The sequence below is a fragment of the Chelonoidis abingdonii genome, chromosome 2 (assembly GCF_003597395.2).
Source record: "Chelonoidis abingdonii isolate Lonesome George chromosome 2, CheloAbing_2.0, whole genome shotgun sequence".
NCBI lineage: Eukaryota > Metazoa > Chordata > Testudines > Testudinidae > Chelonoidis > Chelonoidis abingdonii.
This window is the reverse complement of record NC_133770.1, coordinates 161,434,667-161,456,259: the sequence shown is the minus strand read 5'-3', so window position 1 is coordinate 161,456,259 and position 21,593 is coordinate 161,434,667. Positions and strand designations below refer to the sequence as shown.

At 43.1% G+C, this 21,593-nt stretch overlaps 1 protein-coding gene and 1 pseudogene across 1 annotated transcript in view; one reads left to right on the top strand and one right to left on the bottom strand.

Moving 5' to 3' along the window:
- PIWIL2 (piwi like RNA-mediated gene silencing 2) overlaps nt 1-15,706 on the top strand; it is a 35,049-nt gene extending 19,343 nt beyond the window's left edge. Inside the window, exons 15-22 of the mRNA XM_032800873.2 lie at nt 739-927; nt 4,151-4,252; nt 5,625-5,744; nt 6,422-6,510; nt 7,373-7,478; nt 9,710-9,963; nt 10,890-10,997; nt 14,075-15,706. Coding sequence (XP_032656764.2) covers nt 739-927; nt 4,151-4,252; nt 5,625-5,744; nt 6,422-6,510; nt 7,373-7,478; nt 9,710-9,963; nt 10,890-10,997; nt 14,075-14,231 — 1,125 coding nt within the window. The 3' untranslated portion in view covers nt 14,232-15,706. The remainder of the gene's footprint in view (nt 1-738; nt 928-4,150; nt 4,253-5,624; nt 5,745-6,421; nt 6,511-7,372; nt 7,479-9,709; nt 9,964-10,889; nt 10,998-14,074) is intronic.
- LOC116836933 (U4 spliceosomal RNA) lies at nt 15,659-15,781 on the bottom strand (annotated as a pseudogene).
- Between the last annotated feature and the right edge of the window lie 5,812 nt (nt 15,782-21,593).

Sequence of the window (21,593 nt, the reverse complement as noted above, 5' to 3'; positions counted from 1 at the left end):
CTTTATTAACATTGGCAATGGTTGTCTTTCCAAGGTGTTAGTGGGAAAAGTCTTTCCTCAGAACGTGCATGCTCATTGAAGTGTCTAGTTAGGAGAAAGATGTTCAGAAGTGCTCCATGTGGAACCAGAAGTCAGGATCCTCTCTTTTTATCACTTAATGCAATTTTTTTTTTTTTTTTTTTTTTAATTTTCTCCTCCTGAGCTTGTGTAGATTGAAGTACACGGTGAGTCTGTGCTGCAAGAGAGCAAGGAGCAGGGCCTCTGGAAGCTGACTATGCAGTGCAGATGCACATTTTGTCTGCTTTCTGGCTGTCTTACCTCAAATTTGGTGGGATATGAAGGCAAGACGTTTCTAATAGCTGGGTCTTCTGTGTCCTTTCCTTAGGGTGACCAGACAGCAAGTGTGAAAAATCGGGACGAGGTGGGGGGTAATAGGAACCTATATAAGAAAAAGACCCAAAAATTGGGACTGTCCCTATAAAATCAGGACATCTGGTCACCTTACCTTTCCCCAGCTCATCCTTTGATTAGCTCTTTGACTTTGGGCATGCCACTTAATTTCTCTATGCTATGATTTCCTCATCTGTAAAACAGAAATATATCTATTTTGGTGGGTGGGTAGTGAGGCTTTATTAATGGCTTGGTAAGGTGTTTCAAGATCCTCGGGGGGAAATCACTACCGCCTTCACTTATACAGGCTTTTTGATGATGATGATGGCTGTCTGGTTCTGCTCCTAGATTCCCATGCATTACTGGGCATTGTTTTATCCAAAACGTGTCGTGGACCAAGCACGAGAGTTGGTCAGCATGCTGGAGAAGGTCTCTGGCCCAATTGGCATGCAGTTAAACCAGCCCGCCTGGGTGGAATTGAAAGATGATCGAATAGAGACCTATGCCAGGACTATCAAATCCATGTTGGGCACTGAGGTAATGGAGAGGAAGGGACAGAGTGAATGGGGTTTGGGTAATCCTATTTAGAAAGCTTTTCAGTTGGCATTCTCGTATCTCTAGGAGATTGGGACACTCTGATTGCACATATGAGAAATGTATTTATGAATCTGTCCATTTGGGAGGATCCTTTAAAGTATCATCCATGGACAGACATGTGCGCATAGCGTAGTTTCCTTGTGTTTCTTGTATGTGCGCCACGTTTCCGTTGGAGTCTGTAAGGAGGGCTCTTGTAAAGCATTGACTGTTGGCTTGACATCTGTTGAGTGATACGTAAGCCATGCTGAGCGATCATGGCTACAGTATGCCTGCACTCTGCTGTGTGTCTCATTTCTGCCCTTTTCATCATGCCTCAGTGGGTCACAGCTTAGAATGCCACATTCAGAACAAACCCCTGAAAAATAGGGCAGACTGGTGGTTTTTCTATCATTAGATTACACTAAGCAGTGACAAAAGTAAACTTCTGTCTCACCATGCTATTTAACAAGAAGTCAAAAATGCAGTCTCCTTAGGCATTCCAGCCCTTATTTCACCATCTAGACACTGGACTCTGAGTGGTTATTGAAAACCAGTTTTATCACATATGGTGTCCTCTTAATCCCAGGAGATCAGACACATAGCCAAATAAATATGTAACTCAGATCTTACCCAATAGTCACGCTGCTGCCAGTCTTTTAGTAACTAAAATCTAAAGGTTTATTAATAAAAGGAAAAAAGAGGAGTTGTTAATGGTTAATAGATCATATACATACAATAATTGCAAAGTCCTTATATCGGGTTTGTAGCAGTGATGGTACAGATGGCTGGCTTGTAAAATCTCTCTTGTAGCTTCCAAAAGATTGGAAGGTCCTCAGTCCATAGTTCAGTATGGTCCTTTTAGTTGTAAATCCATGGTTCAGCCAATCAGGGCAGGAAAGAAGCAAAATGGAGTCATCTCAGGGGTCTTTTATACCTTTTGCCATGTGCCTGGAAATTTACTGGTTCAGACACAGCTCACAGCCTCTGTTTGTGCAAAGTCACTGGCCTAAGATGGAGTCCAGGGTCACATGAGCATATCACATATCCTTTCATGCTTTGACACACTGAGGCAGCCATTGGCTCCTTGGAGCCTGAAGCATCCTTCTACTGGGATACGTAAGGGTTTAGTAGAGACCTGGGAAACCGCTAGTATGCTGACATAGTATTAGGGTGTAGAGTTATGGGCAGGCACCGTTTTTTGCGCTTGATAAATAAAGTGCTACCTCGCTCCCTTCCCTTCTGTTTGGTAAGGATTGATAAGTGTTGCAGCTGTGTAAGGAATGTGGTTGTTCAAAGGATTCTCTTTGTGCAAAGAGGTGTTATCTCCCCCCCTTCCTTACTTTTCCCAGCTACATAAACGAACTCGGGCTCATGGCCCCTTCCTCCATTCCCTGTGAACTGCTGATCAAGGGAATTTGTGGCTGCAATTATTGCAAAGAAATGTATCTTCAAGGTAAAATTTGTCTGTAGAATATGCTTAATGCTGTAAACAGTAATCAGGGGCAGGGATGATTATATTCAGTATATAGCTATTAATATTCATTGTATGGGCCTTCATATTACTCAGTAAGGGTTTTGGTGGTGGTATAGTCAGTGCAGATATTTACATACTAACTTAAACAAAAAGAATGTGCTGTAACTAATTCAGTGCTTACTGGACAATTGGGCCGAGGGGAACGAGTGCCACAACAATGAAGCTGGTTTACTCTATCTGCCTCTGGGTCCTCCTGCTCAGTCTCTAACACCCTCCATCCACAGAAAGAATTGTCTGGGCAGAATGAGTGAAATGTCCTTAATGGGCCATCAAGCTTGAATAGCCCATTCACAATGGGCTGGCTAGATTGGATGTAAACTACCCTGTGTTTTGTTCCTGGGGTAACACCCACATTTGAGATAGAGTGATGATAAATGGATTTAAGCAGGATAGTCTTATTTAGCAAATCATCACTTTTCCATTGACACCTTATAGGACATACTTTGCACAAGATTTGTTGCAACTGAATAACAGTGGTAGTATAGAGGATGGGAATGGTCATATTTCAATCATACAGCATCACAAGGGTGTCAGACTCGGGTACACCCTAAATACAAATCATGGGAGCTGGAAAGCTCTGCAGCGCTTTGAAGGCCCTATGCATGGGGGAGAGACCTACTTAGCCACGTTAGACACCATGTACCACTACCTGCGTCTGACGAAGTGGGTATTCACCCACGAAAGCTCACGCTCCAAAACGTCTGTTAGTCTATAAGGTGCCACAGGATTCTCTGCTGCTTTTACATGTACCCTTTGTGGACTGTTTCTGTGGGACTTGTGTATGGTGTTGCTCTGCTCTTCAGCTGCAGCCTATCAAATAGTTTATCTTGAATTAATATATTAATGATAAAGAGCTGCATATTGATTGTGATGCTTGAAGATAGGCGACTGATCAGCAAAGCTCTTGAGAGACTTTGCTACCTGCCCACCTTCTGTTCCTGGGATCTAATGCAGATGTTGTTGTACTTGTAATGTTCCTTTGCATCATTGTGGTGATAAGGACTTGGCCTGTTGACGTTAGTTATTTGTGGAACAATTATTTCCCAGCCCTCCGCAGTAATGCCTTTTGTGCCAGTGGATCTTTCACAACATGCAGTTATGAACGCCTTGGTGCTTGTTATCTCAGTTAAATGAGGCATGAGGTTTGCTTTAATTGCAGTAGTTCATGTCGTGGAGATTGGATGTGAGCCTATCAGTGAAGGACTTTGATACTAGAAAGGAACATTGGAGTTACGCAGTTCATGGTGCTATTACTGAAGACTTGTGCTCCCAAATCCAGTCCATTTCCAAGCCTTAGGTATAAACAAGGGGGTGGAGGGAGCTGGGGAGACCTAACAACTAATGAGACACACGGTTGTTACTGTGAAGGTGCTAATAATACCAAATCTGTTCTTAAAAGTATTGGCATAACTACAGTAATAGGCTCTTGGTGAGGATTCTGCTTGCTCTGTGACAAATAGCTGTGATACTGCTCTTGGCTGCTGCTTTATTAGACAGTGAGAGCTAATGTTCCAGGATTGTGTGTTACTTCCCTTCATCGCAGTGCTACTCAGGGAGGCTGTATTCATTCCATTGCCAAGGCAGAGAAAAGTCTGAACATCCAGCAAAATTTGTGGTGCTAAAGCCTGACTCTGCATTTGTCTCTTGAAGGGGAAGATGCAGATGGTAGTATGTATCATCACTGGGACCAGAGATGACTTGTATGGAGCCATTAAAAAGCTGTGCTGTGTGCAATCTCCAGTACCCTCTCAGGTGAGTCAGATCACTGCAGTATTATAACTTCTTGGGGTTGGGGGTTGACATGCTGGAGACAAGGATTCCGTACACAAAGTTCTTTTCTGGAATGAGACCACAAAATACTGTCCATTTCATCCTTGTCTACATTTGAAGCTTCCTTTCCCATTTCTCTCTGGATCCAGTACACCTCTGGAAGCAGTAGAGCAGGCAGGCTCATCTGGCTATAGTTAAAAATAAACAAAATCCTACAGTAACATAAAATCATGACTATTTAACCTAACCCTTAAGTATACAGTGAACAAGCCATGTAATTTACTGCATTCCTCTAAATTAAGTCCAGAATAGCAAAGATGGCATGCCTAGAAAAAGGCCTCGGGTGGCTGGAACATCATCTTGGTCATCATGTTGTCTATAGTAGAATAACAGTAGGTTGTATTTAATCTGTAATTAGTCACATTCAAATTGTGTTGTGGTCTCTTGCCTTGCTTGTGAATATTGTGTCTAGCCTTAAAGAACTGTTTCATGGTTATCTCTGTAGTATCTGTGGCTAGCTGGGGCTTCATGTGCTTCACACCTCAGCCAACGGAACAACAAGGATAGAACTCAAATCCCCCTGTTCCGAAACCTCAGACCTCTGCCAGTTAAGCAAAAGGAGGTTCTCCTTTAGCTGTGTGACTGTAAGACCTATGGCGACTGTTGAGGAGCTTCGATTCCATTCGGAAGAGGAAGATAGTGCAGATACAACAGCCAGCACATATAGTGTGTGTGTGTGTGTGTGTGTGTGTGTGTGTTTTAAAAAAAAAAAAAAAAAGTGAAACTTGCTAGAAAGACACTTTAGTTTGCTGGAGGATGTAATGCAAACATCATTCCGTTTGGGGAAACATCTTTTCTTTTCCAGTGGGTGGACAGGGACATAAATGCTGGTCTAAAGTGTAAGTGTCCTTAAAAATACTTGGGAGCTTTGGATGAATTAGGAGTAAAGGGCTGGATGGGTATCAGTGTTTGTGTTTGCTGCGTGTGAGACTTTTGCTAAGTGAAGGCTAAATTCTCCCCTCAGATGCACATTCAAAACTCTTGACTTAATGAGAATTACAGTTGCAGATCCAAGGATCAGAACTTGGTTATACAGGCTTTAACAAATGCAAAGTCTTACTTTTACTACTTAAGTTTTGAGAAAAAGCAAAGAAATAGAATACTAATAGAAAAACTTAACAGCCGTTAAAGTTGTATAGTTGGATGCCTTGCAATATGCAAGTATAATCTGTTTAAATTTATGATTGATTTATAGCAGGAATACAGTCTGGGGAGGAAAAAAGTAGACCCTGCTTCTGCAGTCTTGAAAACTTAGCTGGAGTTAACTGATTTTTAATATTTCCCGTTGCTGCAGGTCATCAATGCTCGAACTATCATGACCCAGCCAAACAAATTAAGGAGCATAGCACAGAAAATTCTGCTGCAGATTAATTGCAAGCTAGGTGGGGAACTCTGGGGAGTGGACATCCCATTGGTAAGTCATGTGAAAGTTATTTCCTTCAAGGGAGGCTTCAGCACCCTGAATGACCTACCTGTAGGTGCAGGGCTCTCATCTGTGACTTGTCTGTGGCCTTTCATTCCTTTGTGTGTGCACAAATATTAATTCATCCTAGATCAGATAGAGGAAAATAGTTCATAGTGTGAAAGGGGCATTCAGCGTCTCTGAAATGTATCCCCCTTCTTCCCTCTTTCACAGGGGAATGTACTCTTACCCTTAACCTGTCTCTCTTACAGGCTATCAGCATACTAGCCTGACACTCTGAAGGCATGAGTTTGATTACCAGCTCTCCTACAGACCTGTTCCCTGCACACTTATTCTCTCTCTGCCTCCATTACCCGTCTGTAAAATGGGGATAATAGCACTTCCCTACTTTATGGGGGAGAATGTTGTATACTACAGTACTGATGAAGGATAAATAAAATGAACTATCTGGTTAGCTCTCTGGTGGTAACTAGTACTTTTGATCAATTCTAGGGATTTTATGACCACTACAGGAATTAAACCTGAGGGTGGAACTTTCTCTTGGCATTTAATTCAGCTCTGCTTTTTTGCTCTTTAGAAAGTGTTCAGATGTAGTTTCCAGTGAAATGGTGAGTTATGCCTCTGAGTCACAGTTCCCCAATGCACTGGGCTTCCTTTCTCCTTTCCAGAAACAGCTGATGGTGATTGGCATGGATGTGTACCATGATCCCAGCAGGGGAATGCGCTCTGTGGTTGGCTTCATTGCAAGCACCAATCAGTAAGTTGTTTCTAAATTAGAGTATGTTCTACCCCTTTACATGCCTGTAAACGTGGACCTCTAAGCAGCTCAGTGTTTGGCTGATGTGTGCGCTTCACACTGCAGCCAGTGTTTGCAGGGAATGTGACGCATGCCATGGACTACAGAGGGAGACAGATAGATAGATCTGTTTTTTAATGGAGCATTCCAGATTACTCTGTCACAGTGAAGATCCTGCATAGTTCTCAAGTAGGGAGTTGCTATTTTGATCAGTTTTCTCCTTGTGTATTCCCCACTGCTTTCTGAAGTGTTGGTCAACCAAACACACAATAAGACCTGGCCAATAGCAAACTGGGAGACTCTCTGGGAAGTTTATCTTACTCTTCCAGGCTTTTGACAGTCCGTTGCTGGAGGAAAAAGTGGTGTCTGTGATTAAACTGCATATTGTCATACACAGATGAAAAGTCTTCAGATCTTGAGTGTTTCCCTACACTTGCGCTGCTAGGCAGTTGCATTTTGGTGGAAGAGTTACATCACGTGGCTGGAAGCTAAACTCTCTTCTTTATCAGTAAAGTCGCTTTATGTCACTGCCTTCCCCTTACTAAAGAAGACAAGAGATATTGACTTAACCTTGATTGTCTTTTCAACAGCGTTTAATAACTTGTTTGTTTGCAGTCACCAATTCCAAATGCCAAGGACCACCTGGCATTAACTCTGATCATGTGCTGCCCCTATTGCCGTGTGCATGAATCCTTTTAGAAACAGTCTGAGAAAAGATATATGCAAAGCTGGAGCTGAATTTGTTTTGAATTATAGAACTGTTTTGGGCTTACGCTCACAAGAGTCCTGTAGGTAATATTTATCTTTCTCTTTCTGCCACGAGTGCTCTCTCAAAGTGGTATTCTAGGGTTGTGTTCCAGATCCCTCATCAGGAAATTGCAGATAGTTTGAAGCTGTGTCTGGTTGGGGCCTTACAGAAGTTCTATGAGGTGAGGAAACGTAGTAGGTGACTCTTCACTGACCACTACAAGAAATGGATAAAACTGCAAAGAGAAAAGTGTGCCTAGCCTGAAACATGCATCTTCCTTCCTGTACTCAGGAGTGCAGGCACCATCTCTATTCAGTATCCTAGGGGGAAGAGTTGTGAGTACCATTTATTGATTTAAAAAGAGATGGGATAGTTCTGTGGATATCAAGAATATCCAGAGTTGTTATATTTAATGACAAAAAATTTGAAAGGAATATGACACCTCATGCTTCAGGGCTTAAGCCAATCTCTAACTATTAGAGCCAGTGTGAGGGGCAGATTTGTCCCATATGTGAATGTGCATCTTGCACCTTTTTTAAAAACATCTGGTGCTTGCCACTGTCAGAGACAGAATAATGGATTAGATGGATTTAGGCCTGACTCAGTCTGCTAATTTCTACGTACTGGATTGCTGTCCCAAGAGAGCACCATAAACTGGATCTTGCCCAATAAGAAGCATCCACCTATCCACTGTGCTTCAGTACATGAGTAATTGGGTTTGTCAGTCCATGTGTTCATGAGTGTCAACATTCCCAACACAACCTGGAGTTCATCTCGACTGAAAAACTACTAATATGTAGTATCAGTGGAAGATACTAAATTGGGCTTTCTAAACGAAAAGTAGAACAAATTAAAAGTTAAGTAAGTGAGTTAAAAGACTTTGCAGAGCTCACTTTGAATTTAAAAATTGAAATGGCCCCTTGTTTGGCATGGCATGCTTAATCTTCCTTCCTTATCTCAGGGACTTGCTTAATTACCTCGATGAGGCCTAACTCACAACTGTGGCTATTGCTGAATGACTCTTCTCACTTTCAATACTGCTACCTATCTTAAGCAGTTATATTCTCCTGTCTCTGAATAACCTCAGCCCTTTTATCTTACCATAAATCCCTTCGATGCAAAAATAGGAATGGTACATTCTGTATGAAAGTGTAAGGACCACGATGTAGTTTCTTGATTATTTCACCTCTTCAGCGGGTTGTGTATATGCTTTAATCTTCACTGGGTGTCCGCAAATAAAGCCATACTCCCGGACACATGGTTAGGTCTGCTTTAGGGTTTTGAGTTGCAAAGGCACTCCTTTAAAAGGCAGTCAGTCCTATTTATAAACATGTAAATTAGATACGGTAGGTTTTTATCTCCTGAGTGCTTCTTGTGGAAGGTGCCAAATTAACAACTCTGGAAACTGAAGTCTACTTGCAGGACAGGTCCTTCATGGGCCGTGGTAGGGCAAGCTTTTCCAGATACTGTCCTGTGAATATGCCTTAATGGTGCTCTGGAATGAGAAGGGGGATTCAGTTTCCATGACCCATTCAGTCCTTAGCCTTTTTGATGAGGCTGTCCAGAAAGGTGCTGATTGTGATGGTGGTTTTTCGAATGTGGATACTTGTCCACTTGGGCCTGGACTGAGACGCAGCAAACTCATTCCACATGGGAGTCAAACCAGCATCTTCCAGGGCAGCACTTAAGTTGGCATTATTTGTGTCCAAAAGCAGACTGACTGCATTTAAACCCAAAGTAAAAAGATCAATGGTCAAAGCCAGAAGTGTCAGTGTATTTGTGTAGTCTTTGTGGCCCAATCTGTTTCACAGAATGCAAGCTTTCACTTCAAGGAAAGAAGTTTCTAGCCCATGTGGTTGGGGTTATAACCTTCCAAATAAAAACTGATGCAGCACTGTCTCAGCCTGCAAAATACTTCTTCAAAATTAGGTGTTAACTCTTAATGCTTATGATAACACACCGAGTCAGATTTTTCAAGCAATTTAGATTCACAGTTACTGACCTCTTTCTCACCAAGTGATGCTGCATACCGCAGTGACTTTTTAACTAAAAGGTCCATGTCCTACACTCAACTTTGCAAACTGCCCTTTGATGTCAGTGGGTACTCCTGTTACAGATCAAGAATGGTACTTGACCTTATATTTGTGGATTCTCAGACCATAATCTCCAAATATAATTTGGCCTCCTTCACAGCATGAAGCTGCATTAAGACATCAAATTCACCGATGTTACCCTAGACCATTCTTAGAATCATAGGGTTTGAAGGGACCACGAGGATCATCTAGTCTAACCCCTGCCAAGAGGCAGGATTTGTTGTTTCTAAACCATCCAACATAATAGCTATCCAGTCTCCTTTGGAAAACCTCCAGCAAAGGAGCTTCTATTCTTTGTCTTGTCTTGTTTCTTATTCAGGTGAACCACTGTCTGCCTGAGAAGATAGCAGTTTATAGAGATGGAGTGTCAGACAGCCAGCTGAACACAGTGGTCAGCTATGAGATCCCACAGCTCCAGCAATGCTTTGAAGCCTTTGAGAACTACCAGCCCAAGATGGTGGTCTTTGTGGTCCAGAAGAAAATCGGCACCAATCTCTACTCTGCGTCCACTGAGCACTTTGTAGCCCCTGCTCCAGGGACTGTAATTGACCATACTGTCACCAGCAGGGATTGGTGAGTGGCAGGCAACCCACAAAAGTCTGTTCTCTGCCAGCATCCATATATTCCCCCGCCCCCATCACCATTCTGTAACTGCCAATAAAAGTGGAGAGTCAAGTTGCATTGCATTACTGGCTTGTGGAAACCTAGTGCATATTTCAATTCCAGAGCAAAGAGTTGAATATGGCTCAGCACTGGCTTATAGCAGGAAGCTGCCAATTATACCCAGAGGGGATAGTCTAACGAATTTGGTACCTAGACTTTCTAGACCCCAGAAGTTCAGTTCAGCCCTTAGTTTACCTGCCTCAGTAGGATACCTTATGTAACAATGTCATTTACTCTGGAGCGCTGTCTCATTAGACCTTGCAAAGAGGGTCCCATCTGTTCTCTGTGTATGTTAAACATACCCCTGAACAACAGCTCTGTGTAAGCTCCAAAGTTTTTCTCTCTCCAGCAGAAATTGGTCCAATAAGATATTATACCACCCACCTTGTGTGTCTCATATCCTGGGACCAACGCAGTTACAACACTGCATAAAACAGACCCCAAGCATTTATAAGGGGTCTGTTTTATGAGTCCTTACTCAAAATTTCCCATCCCCTTCTCCACTGTACTGGTTGCTCTCCATCACAGAACGTGCTGCATGAATATAGACTGAAGTGCTTTGGGAACGAAAGGCCCGCTTACATATTCAGCTCTTAGGCATTGCAGCTGTATCCCTGATGTCTAGATGCTAGTGTATCCCTGGGGAGGATACACTGAGGGAGTAGACAATGATGTCATGCTGTGATTTCAACTTAGAATGAAACCTTGATAAAGCAAACTTAACTTCAGGTGTAAACCCTCTTTAACAGACCTACCTAAGGAACTGCCACAGGTTTTTCTCTTGTTTACAGGTGGACAACTTGACTCTTTAAAGTGTTTCTCTTTATCCTTCTCAGGGTGGATTTTTACTTGTTGTCTCATCGCGTCCGACAGGGTTGTGGCATCCCGACTCACTATATCTGTGTGCTTAACACAGCCAACCTCAGTCCTGACCACATGCAAAGGTGAGAGCACTGAGCAGAGGGGTCTTCCTCAAACACCCCATCCCTACAAAGTTCCACAGCAGAGAGGCTGAGTAGCTGGAGGTGGTGCTGATGACATGTAACTCTGGTCTTGAATGTTTTGTGATGTTGTTGCCCAAATCCTGCCCTAAAGAGAAGTGGAAGTTACTTCCTTGTGCCTTCTGATGTGATTGCAGAGGTGCATTTAGCAGCTGCTCCCCACCCCCTGAAATGCTGGCTATCTACTGCTGTGAGAGTCAGTGTCTTGGACTTACTGGTGCAGTGGTCTGATCCAGCATGGCAGATCTTCATTTTGGAAATAGTCTGAGTTTATTTGCGCAATCTGTCCTACTAGGTGAGGTGGGATCACTTGCGAGTTGGGCATCTTTGCATATTATTTCCCATTTTTCTTTTTCAAGGAAATACTAGGATGAGATATTTCTGAATTTATTGAAGGGGCACGGGGGGGAATCATGGCCAAAAATCCAGACATGATGATGTCAGACTCTGATTGGTTTGGCCATTTCTTGTGCTCTAACAGGACTTAATGTTGAGAAATACTCTTGCAATACACAACAGCAAAGCTGGAACTTTCCCCAAGGCCTGTTGTTGCAAAACAATCTCCACTTGGAAGTTAGCTAGAGACCAACATGTACCTTTACAAAGAATGAGGTGAAATTACTTCCTGTTGTGCCTTAGTTCATTGGCTCAAATGCTAACAACTCAAAAATGAATGGTATGGAGAAGGCAGATTGGATGTTCCTGTTTATCCTTCTTCATTATACAAAAACAGGGAGAGAATTGATGAAATTGAAAAAAGCAGTAAATGTAAATCAGATAAAAAGAAACTCTACTTTATACAATGTATAATTAGCAATTAGCCTGTGGAAGTGACTGCCAATGACAATGTATAATTGAACAAGATTCAAAAAATAGTTAGAAATCTATGGATAATGAGCGTATGCACAGTTTGTATTAAGTAGGTCATTGCTTTTTTCAAGAGGATCAGGAACATACTTTTCCTGTGGGTAGATTATTCCATAATTGTCCACTAGGGATTTTTGCACCTTTTCTCTGAAGTAGCTGGTGCTGGCTGTCACACTTCCTGAGGTAACTGCACCTCTGATCCCCTTTGTTGCCTCTTTAAGGGTCTCAGGCCTGTAGCCGTCACCTCTCTTGGGGCACGGTCCTTTGACTCCTCTCCTCTAGACTAAGCATTTAAGTTGCAGTTTACTGTGATAATGTTGTCAAATCTGACTTAAGTTCAGTACCTGCTGTTCTTCTTTTTCTTGAGTAATGGCAGGGTTAACCAGTGACCATCCAGCCTTCATAAAGCAAAGTATTATTTGTTCGGAACAGAAGCATTACAGAGAAAACATATCTTAATGTGTAGGTCTCAGCTTACCAGATAGTCGTCCATCTTCTACATGGAGACCCTGTTAAGAACAGAGTCCTTAGAACCCTGTCCTCAGTATCTGTCCATGTTAGTCACAAGGTTGTTGTGACACTTTCTGGGGGTATCCAGGACTGTGGGGCACCTTGCTACCACCTGCCGTTAGCATGAGGAGGCTGTGTCTGTGCCTGTTGGGGGTCAGCTCCCCAGCTCCACTGGCCACCGACAAAACAGGCCCTCCTCTCTCAACCTACGCAGGCTCCACTGTCCCTCTGCAGACCAGTGTTAGGCACATTCCAACCATTAAGCCCTCCAAGCTTCTCCATTGAGTGTCCAATCTCTGCTCCATGAAGACTCATGGTATTCACCGATCCACTGCTTCCAAAGAAACAGTGCACCTCATTTTCACCTCTACTCACCACTTCAGTTAACATGCAGCACTTAAATATGTTTATAGAGAAATCAAGTATATGTTTATTTAACAAAGCACAGAAAGTCAAGTAGTAGCAACTAGAAGTATTGGAAACAGCTACATTTATAAAATAAAATCATAGCACGCATTCTAGAGCCTAGGTTTAATTAACACAATATTTTATTAGACATAAGAGTATTGCTCACCCAAAATCCCTGTAGGCAGGCCAGGATCTTTTTGTTGAGACATGCATGCTGTCAGTGTGCCTCTGAAGTGAAAGATTAAGTGTCTCTTTGCACTCCAAGATATACCAGACCAATCATTTGTCATAATTCATGAACAGGACACTCCCCCGTATGTGTTCCTGTAGATTTTATAATCTCTCAATTCATCCCTGGCTAAGTATGCACATAGGCACACAGTGTAAGGCATACAGTACACAAATGGACAGGCAGGGAGGTAGGTGTCATTTACGTCCTTCCTGAAAAGAGCATCTCCAGTCGGTCACCTCCTGGTGACATGCCTAAACTCTAAGAGCATATTTTCAATGTAGATTCATAACTCCTTAAATATTATCTGTATGTACATATTTCATGGCTTTCAGTAGAGGCCTCACGTGCCCCCGTTGGTGAACTAGTATCCAGATGTCTGATCCAGGGGACCCCCTGTACAACCCTATGCACCCCATGTGCTCTCTATCAGGTGGCATCAAGGGGTCCCTGGGTTATAGCTGTGTCAGTTCTTGGATTGAGTGAGAGTGACCTCTCCCTTATGTGAGAGTGATCACTTTATACAGCTGAGTTCTTTGTTTGGTAGCCTCCTTTTAACCAGCTCAAACTGGTATGTGCAATTTCCCTCAAGGCAGGAGGATTTCTCCTGACTTGTATACCTGCCTAGGGATTTGCATTGATGTATCACCTCCCAGTTAGTTATTTAAATTCCTGCAGGAAGCTCCTTGTAACTCCCCATGAAGCCAGAAGACAATCCCAAGTTCGTAAAGATACATATACTGTTAGTAAAGCTGATATAATACCTTTGGAGATTCCTCGTGTCCAAAATATGTTGCATGGGCTGCTGTCAGAGCTAGGTTAACAGTTTGCCCCAGTATGGCAATTCAGCGAGAGAAGGGTTTGGTCCTTAAAGAGCTCCTATCCGGTGACTTGGAAAGGACAGCCTTCCACAAACACATGGTGTTCCCTGTGGGTTAGACATACAGTGTCCCAAGTAGGGAGGTATGAATTCTAATGGAATCTTCTTTCCTCCTGTTGTTTCTAGGTTGACTTTCAAGCTTTGCCACATGTACTGGAACTGGCCAGGCACTATCCGAGTTCCAGCCCCCTGCAAATATGCTCACAAGCTGGCCTTTCTCGCAGGACAGTTTCTGCACCATGAGCCAGCTATTCAGCTGTGTGAGAGACTCTTTTTCCTGTAACCTGGAAAGCTGGGAGATGAAGGGGAGACTCTAGCTCCTCAAACAGCAGATGGAGAAGGGAGCCTCTTGGATGGAGCTTTCATTGCTCTGTGGTCACCTTCTGAGGGGACACTGCACACTAGTGCTTCTGACAGCCATATAAAAGGAGACTCTCTTCTAAGTTTGTTTTTATAAATATATATATTCGGCATTTCTTTTTACTTGGTTACTTAAAGGACACTTGAACATTAGACCCAGAAACATGACCTCCTTTAAAATCAATGCAATAATCCAGTGGGGGATTCTGCTTCTTGACTTCTGTTGCTCTGCTCTCCTGCGTATGAAAACAAAAGCAGTATGCTACCTCTGCAGCAGCATTTTAACCCCACTGCTGGGCTAATGGCATTGAGGCTGGCTCAACAACACAGAAGGAAATGGTATTAATTTCGTACATCAAGGGAGGGGTGTGATCAGGGCGTCGTTCCTGGTCATAGGAAAGGAGCAGAATCAGCAGAGGTAGGGCTAGCTTTACTGGAGTGTTGACCTAAGGTTAAAGATACTTAACAGTACCCATTTAAGAGTGGGTTCCTGATAACAGCCATTTGCAAAGGGAGGTGAAGATGCAACAGGAAGGGATAAATCTTGTTTCAAAGGGTAGCATTCAGTTTGCAGACAATTAAATCTGTTCCCGGTCAGCTGGTTTCCCACGGAAATGGGACTGCAGGGTACCATTGTGAGGGAGAGTTTGAGCTCGAGCTCGCTTGCTTCTTCAGCATATGCAGGTGACATGCTAAGGGCTAGTCTACACTACAACGCTACATTGGCTGCACTGATGCAGCTGCGCTGCTGTAGCACATCTGGTGAAGATGCACTGTTCTGATGGAAAAGCACTCTCCCATCAGCGTAATTACTCCATCTCCATGAGAGGAAGGAGCTATGTTGGTGGGAAAGTGTCTCCCACCGACTTAGTGCTGGTGTGGGCAGCGCTTAAGTCCACATATTGCGTGTAGCTTAGAGGGGTAGCTTTTTCACACCCCGAGTGATGTAAGTTACATCGACTTAAGCAGTAGTGTAGACAAGCCCTAAGAAGACAGTCAGGTATTTTTGAGCCTGGTGGCTGGATACATTGGTCAGAAGGAACATAGCACCGCCTTTTATTTTTATTTTATTTTTTTTCCTACTTTTTAAGAGATGTCTCAGTACTTGTACTGTAAATGCAACCTTCAGGAGCTTAAATCTCAGCCAGACGACACCAGGTGTTGGGTGGTGGAGAAAGCTAGAAAGCTAGATCTTCACACAGAGTTCCTGTTTACATTTGGGATGATTTTTGTTGCATTTCAGTGCTAGAGAAAAAGTTCTGTAGTGCAGGCTAAGGCTAAGCATAGTGCAGAAACTGCATCAGTGTGGTGAAAGGCATCTTTCCCATGAACCCCTGTTTCTGCACTCCTACCCTAGAGGGGGTTGCAGTAGGAGAGCTGCATTGATTCAGAACCCAAGGAAAAGTTTTCAGCTAGCAATAATCACGCCTCGGATTAACCTCATTGGCTATGATACTGCCACTCCTCAAACTTGGCAGGGGGAGGGTTATCTGGTGCATTTCTGGAGTTCCTTCCTTCCTCACTCCCACATGGGCTAATAGGATGTCTTGAGGCACAAGAAGTGGTCTGCATGGGGCAGTCACATGCACCTAGCACTTCCAGTGACTGCTAGGATTATTTCCAGCTCCATTAAAGAGTGTGAGACTGAGTGATGATGTGATGTAGGTGTACATTATCACTGTGCCAACCTGGTGAACTGTTCTGATGATCTGCTCCTTATGCAAACTGGAATTTCAGGAAGTTCTCCCTGTTGCTCCAATCCTGGGATTGTCTTGCTGCTCCAGCACTTTAATAGACTAGCAGGCCAGAAGTGCTGCTGCAATGGCATGAGAGATGCCTGGGGACTAGGTTGAGCTACCATACTAGTTCCACTTGTGACTTAAGCCATTTTAGCTCCTTAGCTTTCAGAAGTGGAAAGCCACAGTATATTAGCCCACTGTACCATCCACCTGCCTTCCATCAGGTGCCACCTTTTGCTCCTGTAGCTCCACGAATAATCAAGGTTTCTGTGTGTATTATCCTATCTTTCTCTGTGCTTTGGGTTAGAGAGCATGAAAGTAACTAAATAAAAACTGCATTTGTTGTATGTTCATTCCATTTTTCTCTGCCTCTCTGTCAAGGTTTTTACACCTATTCTGTGTAGTTTCTAGTTTACCACAACAGATTACAGTAGTCCAGAAAACTCCTGAAATGTATGAAACTATATTGGTCGGCTTACATCCAGGATTTACACAGCAGTCTGGGGAAAAGTTTCTTTGACGTTGTCAGCTGATGAGTTCAGAAACCCAAACACAGATGACTAACGTCTCCAAAGGAAATGTTTGATTTACTGGAAAACTAGGTTTTGTGTGTTTAAAAGATGCTGATTTTGTGAACTGATCCATTACGGTCCATGAAGTAAGACTTCCAAAATATACCTTTAACTAGATCATTGAGTTGGCCACAGTCCATGCCTCAGTAGTAGTACATTACGAGCTGTTGGATTAGTGACTCGGAAGCTTTTCTGGAACAGTTACTGATCTTTCTGGTAAACAGTTTCAAACAAACAGTCCATGTTCCAAAAAATGACTGTTTCTGGAATGAACACCTTGCCTATGCAATAGTATTGAATATTTGCCCTTTTCCTAATTTCGAAACCAAAGCACTGGGTGTACTTCAAAAATCTGACAGTGTCTTCCAGTAGCACTTTCTGTTTTTGGAATGTAGCTTTCAGTGCTTGGGGGTTTTTTTTTTTTGTGCTTTACAAATATTGGTCCTTGTATGAAACCAAAGACAACATATTCCCTGATCTGTGTCCAGAAAATCCCTTGCAACACCCTGGCATTTATTTGACGCTTTTGCATTTCTACTTTTTCCTTTTTTTAATCTAATACTTTAAAGAGCAGAATCCTACCTTTTATTTGTTTTTGCAGCTATGTGCTTAAAAGTTGCTGGTTACTGTAAGAAAAATATTTTTTAATTCTTTCTCTTAAAGCTAGGATAGCTGTTTAAAGTACCAAAGTTTTCCAGTTGCCATGTAAGCAGCTTTCCTGAGGATGTTGCATGAATAGTTGAAAAGCTTACAAATAAAAACATGACGATATATTTATGTGAGGGAATGAGGCTAAAAAAACCTAGGATTTTAAAACTGTCTGTGAATATGTTGAGATGCTGATCTAGAACTGACACTCTTGGCTTGAAGATTTCTCCGTGAAATGATTAAAATTCATTTGAAGTTGCATTTGCAAAGTTTCTGCATCTGTCCAATTGAATGGCTCCTCTCAAGGCAGGGGATAGGTTAAAGAATCTTGTATCTATTCCTGGTTTTGTACCCTCTCTTCTCAGTTTTAATACTGAATGGTTGAAAAAATTTTGTGTAAATGTGTAGTTCTGTTCAACACAGTACAATTATAACAGAGCTGTGTTAAACATCGTTTCTTTACTGTGTTGAAAATGTTTTTTTGCATTGGGCTGTTTCAATTCTAAGTGGTGAGAACTCCAGTGAAATGCCCCAAATCTCCCATTAGAGAGGTGGTTTGCTAGACTGGAGCAAGTGAGGGAAGCCCAAGGTATTAAAGCAGGCTCTCACCAGGCATGTATTTAGAAACAGACAAATTCATCAGATTTAAGAGATATCTGAATGAAGAATGTAACCAGTGTGCTGATAACCATCAGGAAGAGGAGCTGAGAGTCTGGTAAATGGGGATGGGCGGTGTGAAATGGAAATGCTCCCAAGCAGGTTTAATTTGATTCATTCATTCACTCAGTTTATTTCTTGACCTAAGGGATCTTTTTGCCTCCTCCAATCACTAATCTGGGTGCAGGCATGTAAATCCCTGGCCTTAGCTGAGGATGAGATGATTTACCCCTCAAAGTCTGAGGCTAAAGAAAGGATTTGATAAAAATTGATGTGAAAGACGGGGAATTATCCACTCTTCTCCCCTCCATACCAGCCTTCAGCACAGGGTCTTCTCCTGTGCTTTGTGTAGCCAAATTGAAATAACACTAGGGGCTGGCTTTCTACAGAGTTGGCTCTTGTGATATTTTAGGGGGGACTAAAACTAAGAGACAAGCTGGCTGGTCGCAATGTTTGCATGCTGTCTGGCAGATGCACTTATGGGAAATACATGACACTTTTTTATGTGTAGGCTACCCGCTGCCCCACCTTTACTGTGCAGCCTGTAGGGGGTGGGGGACCATAGTGTGTGCTTTCAGCCCCATGGTAATGGAAAGGTAGCTCTGGAAACAAACCTACATTCACTCCATTTTTCCTGCTTGGCTTATCTCTGTTACTTGATCTTGTCAGGGTATAAGCCCAAAGGGTCAAAACTGCTTCCCAGGTATTGTGCATGAATGCACTGAGGGCTCAGAAATGCTGCAGAAGGCATGAGTGTGATGTATCTGAGAGAAACAGGACAGGGAGAAATCAGTAAGTCTGGTCTATGCCATTGTTCATCCTATGTACATGCCCTTAACTGTGTTGCTCCCACGCAGATGTATTTGCCCTATAAATCAATTTTCAAACTCACGAAAAGTGCCCTGGAAACCAATATCCCCCCTTTGGTGGATGGTCACTTGGGCATTGCCTACTTCCCCCCACCCTGCCAAAATCCCTGACCTGACAGAACCATCTCTGGAGGGGAAAGGCGTTTAGTCTCCATAGCCCATTCCAATCCAGATTGCTAACAAGGAGAGCAATTTAGTGCCAACTGTCACGGCTTTTTTTGTGGTGTAGACACCTCTCAACTATGAACTGGGCAGCCACTGAACTGCAGTTGGATGGTAACTACTACTAGTCAGTGCTGACGTGGGTTAGATTTGAACTGGAGCCATCCCTCTGAAGATAAACTGGTTTTAACAGGAATTTGACTAATGTAGAGTGACTTGTTTTAATGCTGTTGAACTTGAATGGGTCATGATTTGCTATTTCCAGTTAAGTTCTATTCTGAGCAGGAAGTGTGGGGCTCTCACTTTCATAGGGGAAGTTTTTCAGTTCTATTGAACATTCTTTTCTAATCAGTCTTCCCCCATTCTCCTGGATAAGTCTGGATTTGTAATTCTATGATCTTTCTTTCTGGAGCTTTAGCAGAGTTTGGGATTAGATCTCCCTCTCTCTCGCACGCACCGTCTGCCCCATTTCAAAAGAGATGAGCTAGAGGCTAGACCTAGGGCTTGTCTATGTAGGGACAGTTAGTGCAATTGCTATTCTGGAATAGCTCCCTTTGTGGATCGTCTTATTCCAGAACGAGTGCCTTTTTCCAATTTAGCTTGATCCGCTGTAAAAGGATTAAGATAAACCTGAAAAAAGGGACTCTTATTCCAGAATAAGAATGTCTACAGAGTGAGTTATTCTGAAATAGCCATAGTGTTCTAAATTCAGACCCTGTCTCATTCCAGAATAGCTTCTTTGTGTAGACAACCCTTTAGATCCAACTTGCCTGTGACAGGAGAGCTGTCTGTTAAAAGCAAGCCAGCCTTCTGAGAGTGTCTCTTATAAAACAAAGCAAAAAAACAAACTGTTAATATGAATGAGACCTTGGCAGGATGCAGGAAAGGGAAATAATTACAGGATCAAGACCATCCTTCTGCGAGTATATGGGAGGCTCCCCTGATGAAGGATATAGCTGACACTACACATGGTCTTATCCAAAAGGTTGAGATTCTATTCCCCCTCCCACATTGGAAATAGAGGCTACTATGCAACCTGAAACCATGTGCGGATGCTAAGGCCATTGTGATCAGGAGGCCTAAATGAGAGGTTATGACTATCCCACTCATTGGTAATTTTAGCTGGTTCTGCTGAATGTTGAAACAGGTGGCAGCTTCGGACTGCCACTGAGACCTGGCAGTACTGTGCTGGAGAAAGGGCAAAGTGCAGGGAATCTATCCCACTATGGGGGTGTGCTGACAGAAGCCCAAGCTAAGGACTCTTAATTCCCCTGCACCACCAAGACATTGGTTGAACAACCCGTTATTACAGTATCTGCAGGTGACTGGGAGTTGGAACAAAATAGAGCTTCCCCTTTGCATTCTAAAGGTGCTGCCTGAGGCCTGCAGGGATGCTTTTTGTGTATCTAATGCTGCATCTGCTATTGTGCAATAGTGCCTTCTCTCGTTTGATGGAATACAAGATATTCCCTGCATTGCTGCAATTCCTCTTACACCAGATGCTAAGACGTAGCCTGGGGGCATTATTTTATGTTGTATAGTACCAGCGGTGTGCTAGGTCCTTTAGACAGAGATGAAGTCAGGGCCTCTGTGATGAAGAGTTTACAATCTAGCTAGGTGATGTAGAAACAAGGCTGAATGGGTTTGTCTGTCAAAATCAAGGCAATAGTGAAATAGTGATGCTAGATTCTGGTTCTGTTTGCAGGGGGGGGCTGTTGGCCTCGTACATGTGAACATCAGCCAGAGTCTCTGAAAAACACCAGTCTCAGTTTTAAAGGGGCCAAAGTTAGGGATTCTGTTCCCCTTGACTTTTGAACTCTGGGTGTTTCATTTCACTACCTTAAATCCCCAAAGTTAGGCACCCTGAATAAATGACCTGACTTCTGAAGGTGCTGGGATCCTGCCATTCCTATGGATGTAAATGGAAGCTTAGCATACTCAGCCCTGGGAGGAATTAGGCCACCTTTATTTAGGTGCTTATCTATGGAGTTGGGTGCCTAACTTGAATTTTTGGGCCATCATTTTTAATACACTAAGAGAAATAGGAGGCTGTGTTGATAAGGTGTTTGGCCTCTTTGGGGATTTTATGGGGAGGGAGCGACTCATATCTGGTGTTTCTGTGCCATCTGCAGACAGCCTCATCTTTGCTGGGGAATGATACCTGTGCTGCAGACAGGTCAGTCCCAGTACCAAGATTGCAAACCTATGAGAGGTCTTGAAACCTTTGTTTAACTATTAAATCGTATCAAGCTATCCTGTGGTTGGCATAGCTAAAGCCAGGGTGTAGTTGGCTCAGGCTGCCATGTTGTGAGGTTAGTGCTGCTGGTGTCACAAATGGTGCTTCCTCACAAGTGCTGGCGGCACCAGGTCTAAACACTGCTTCTAATAAAACCTATCTCCAAAGGCAAGAGGGTCCTTGCCATGAGGCTTTGGAGGGGCTGAGCAGATAGACTGCAGCTCTCCTCAAAGGTAGGAGGCTGCAGGACAGCCTGGGATGGACTACCATAAGCAAGAATTGAATGTTTTCTCTCTGCCTGCTTCCAGTCTTGAGAACTTCTGAATGCATTACATACTTTATTTTCTTCCCTTGGTTAATTATTTACCTTCTACCGACTATATTCTCCTAGTGTGCTAGCGA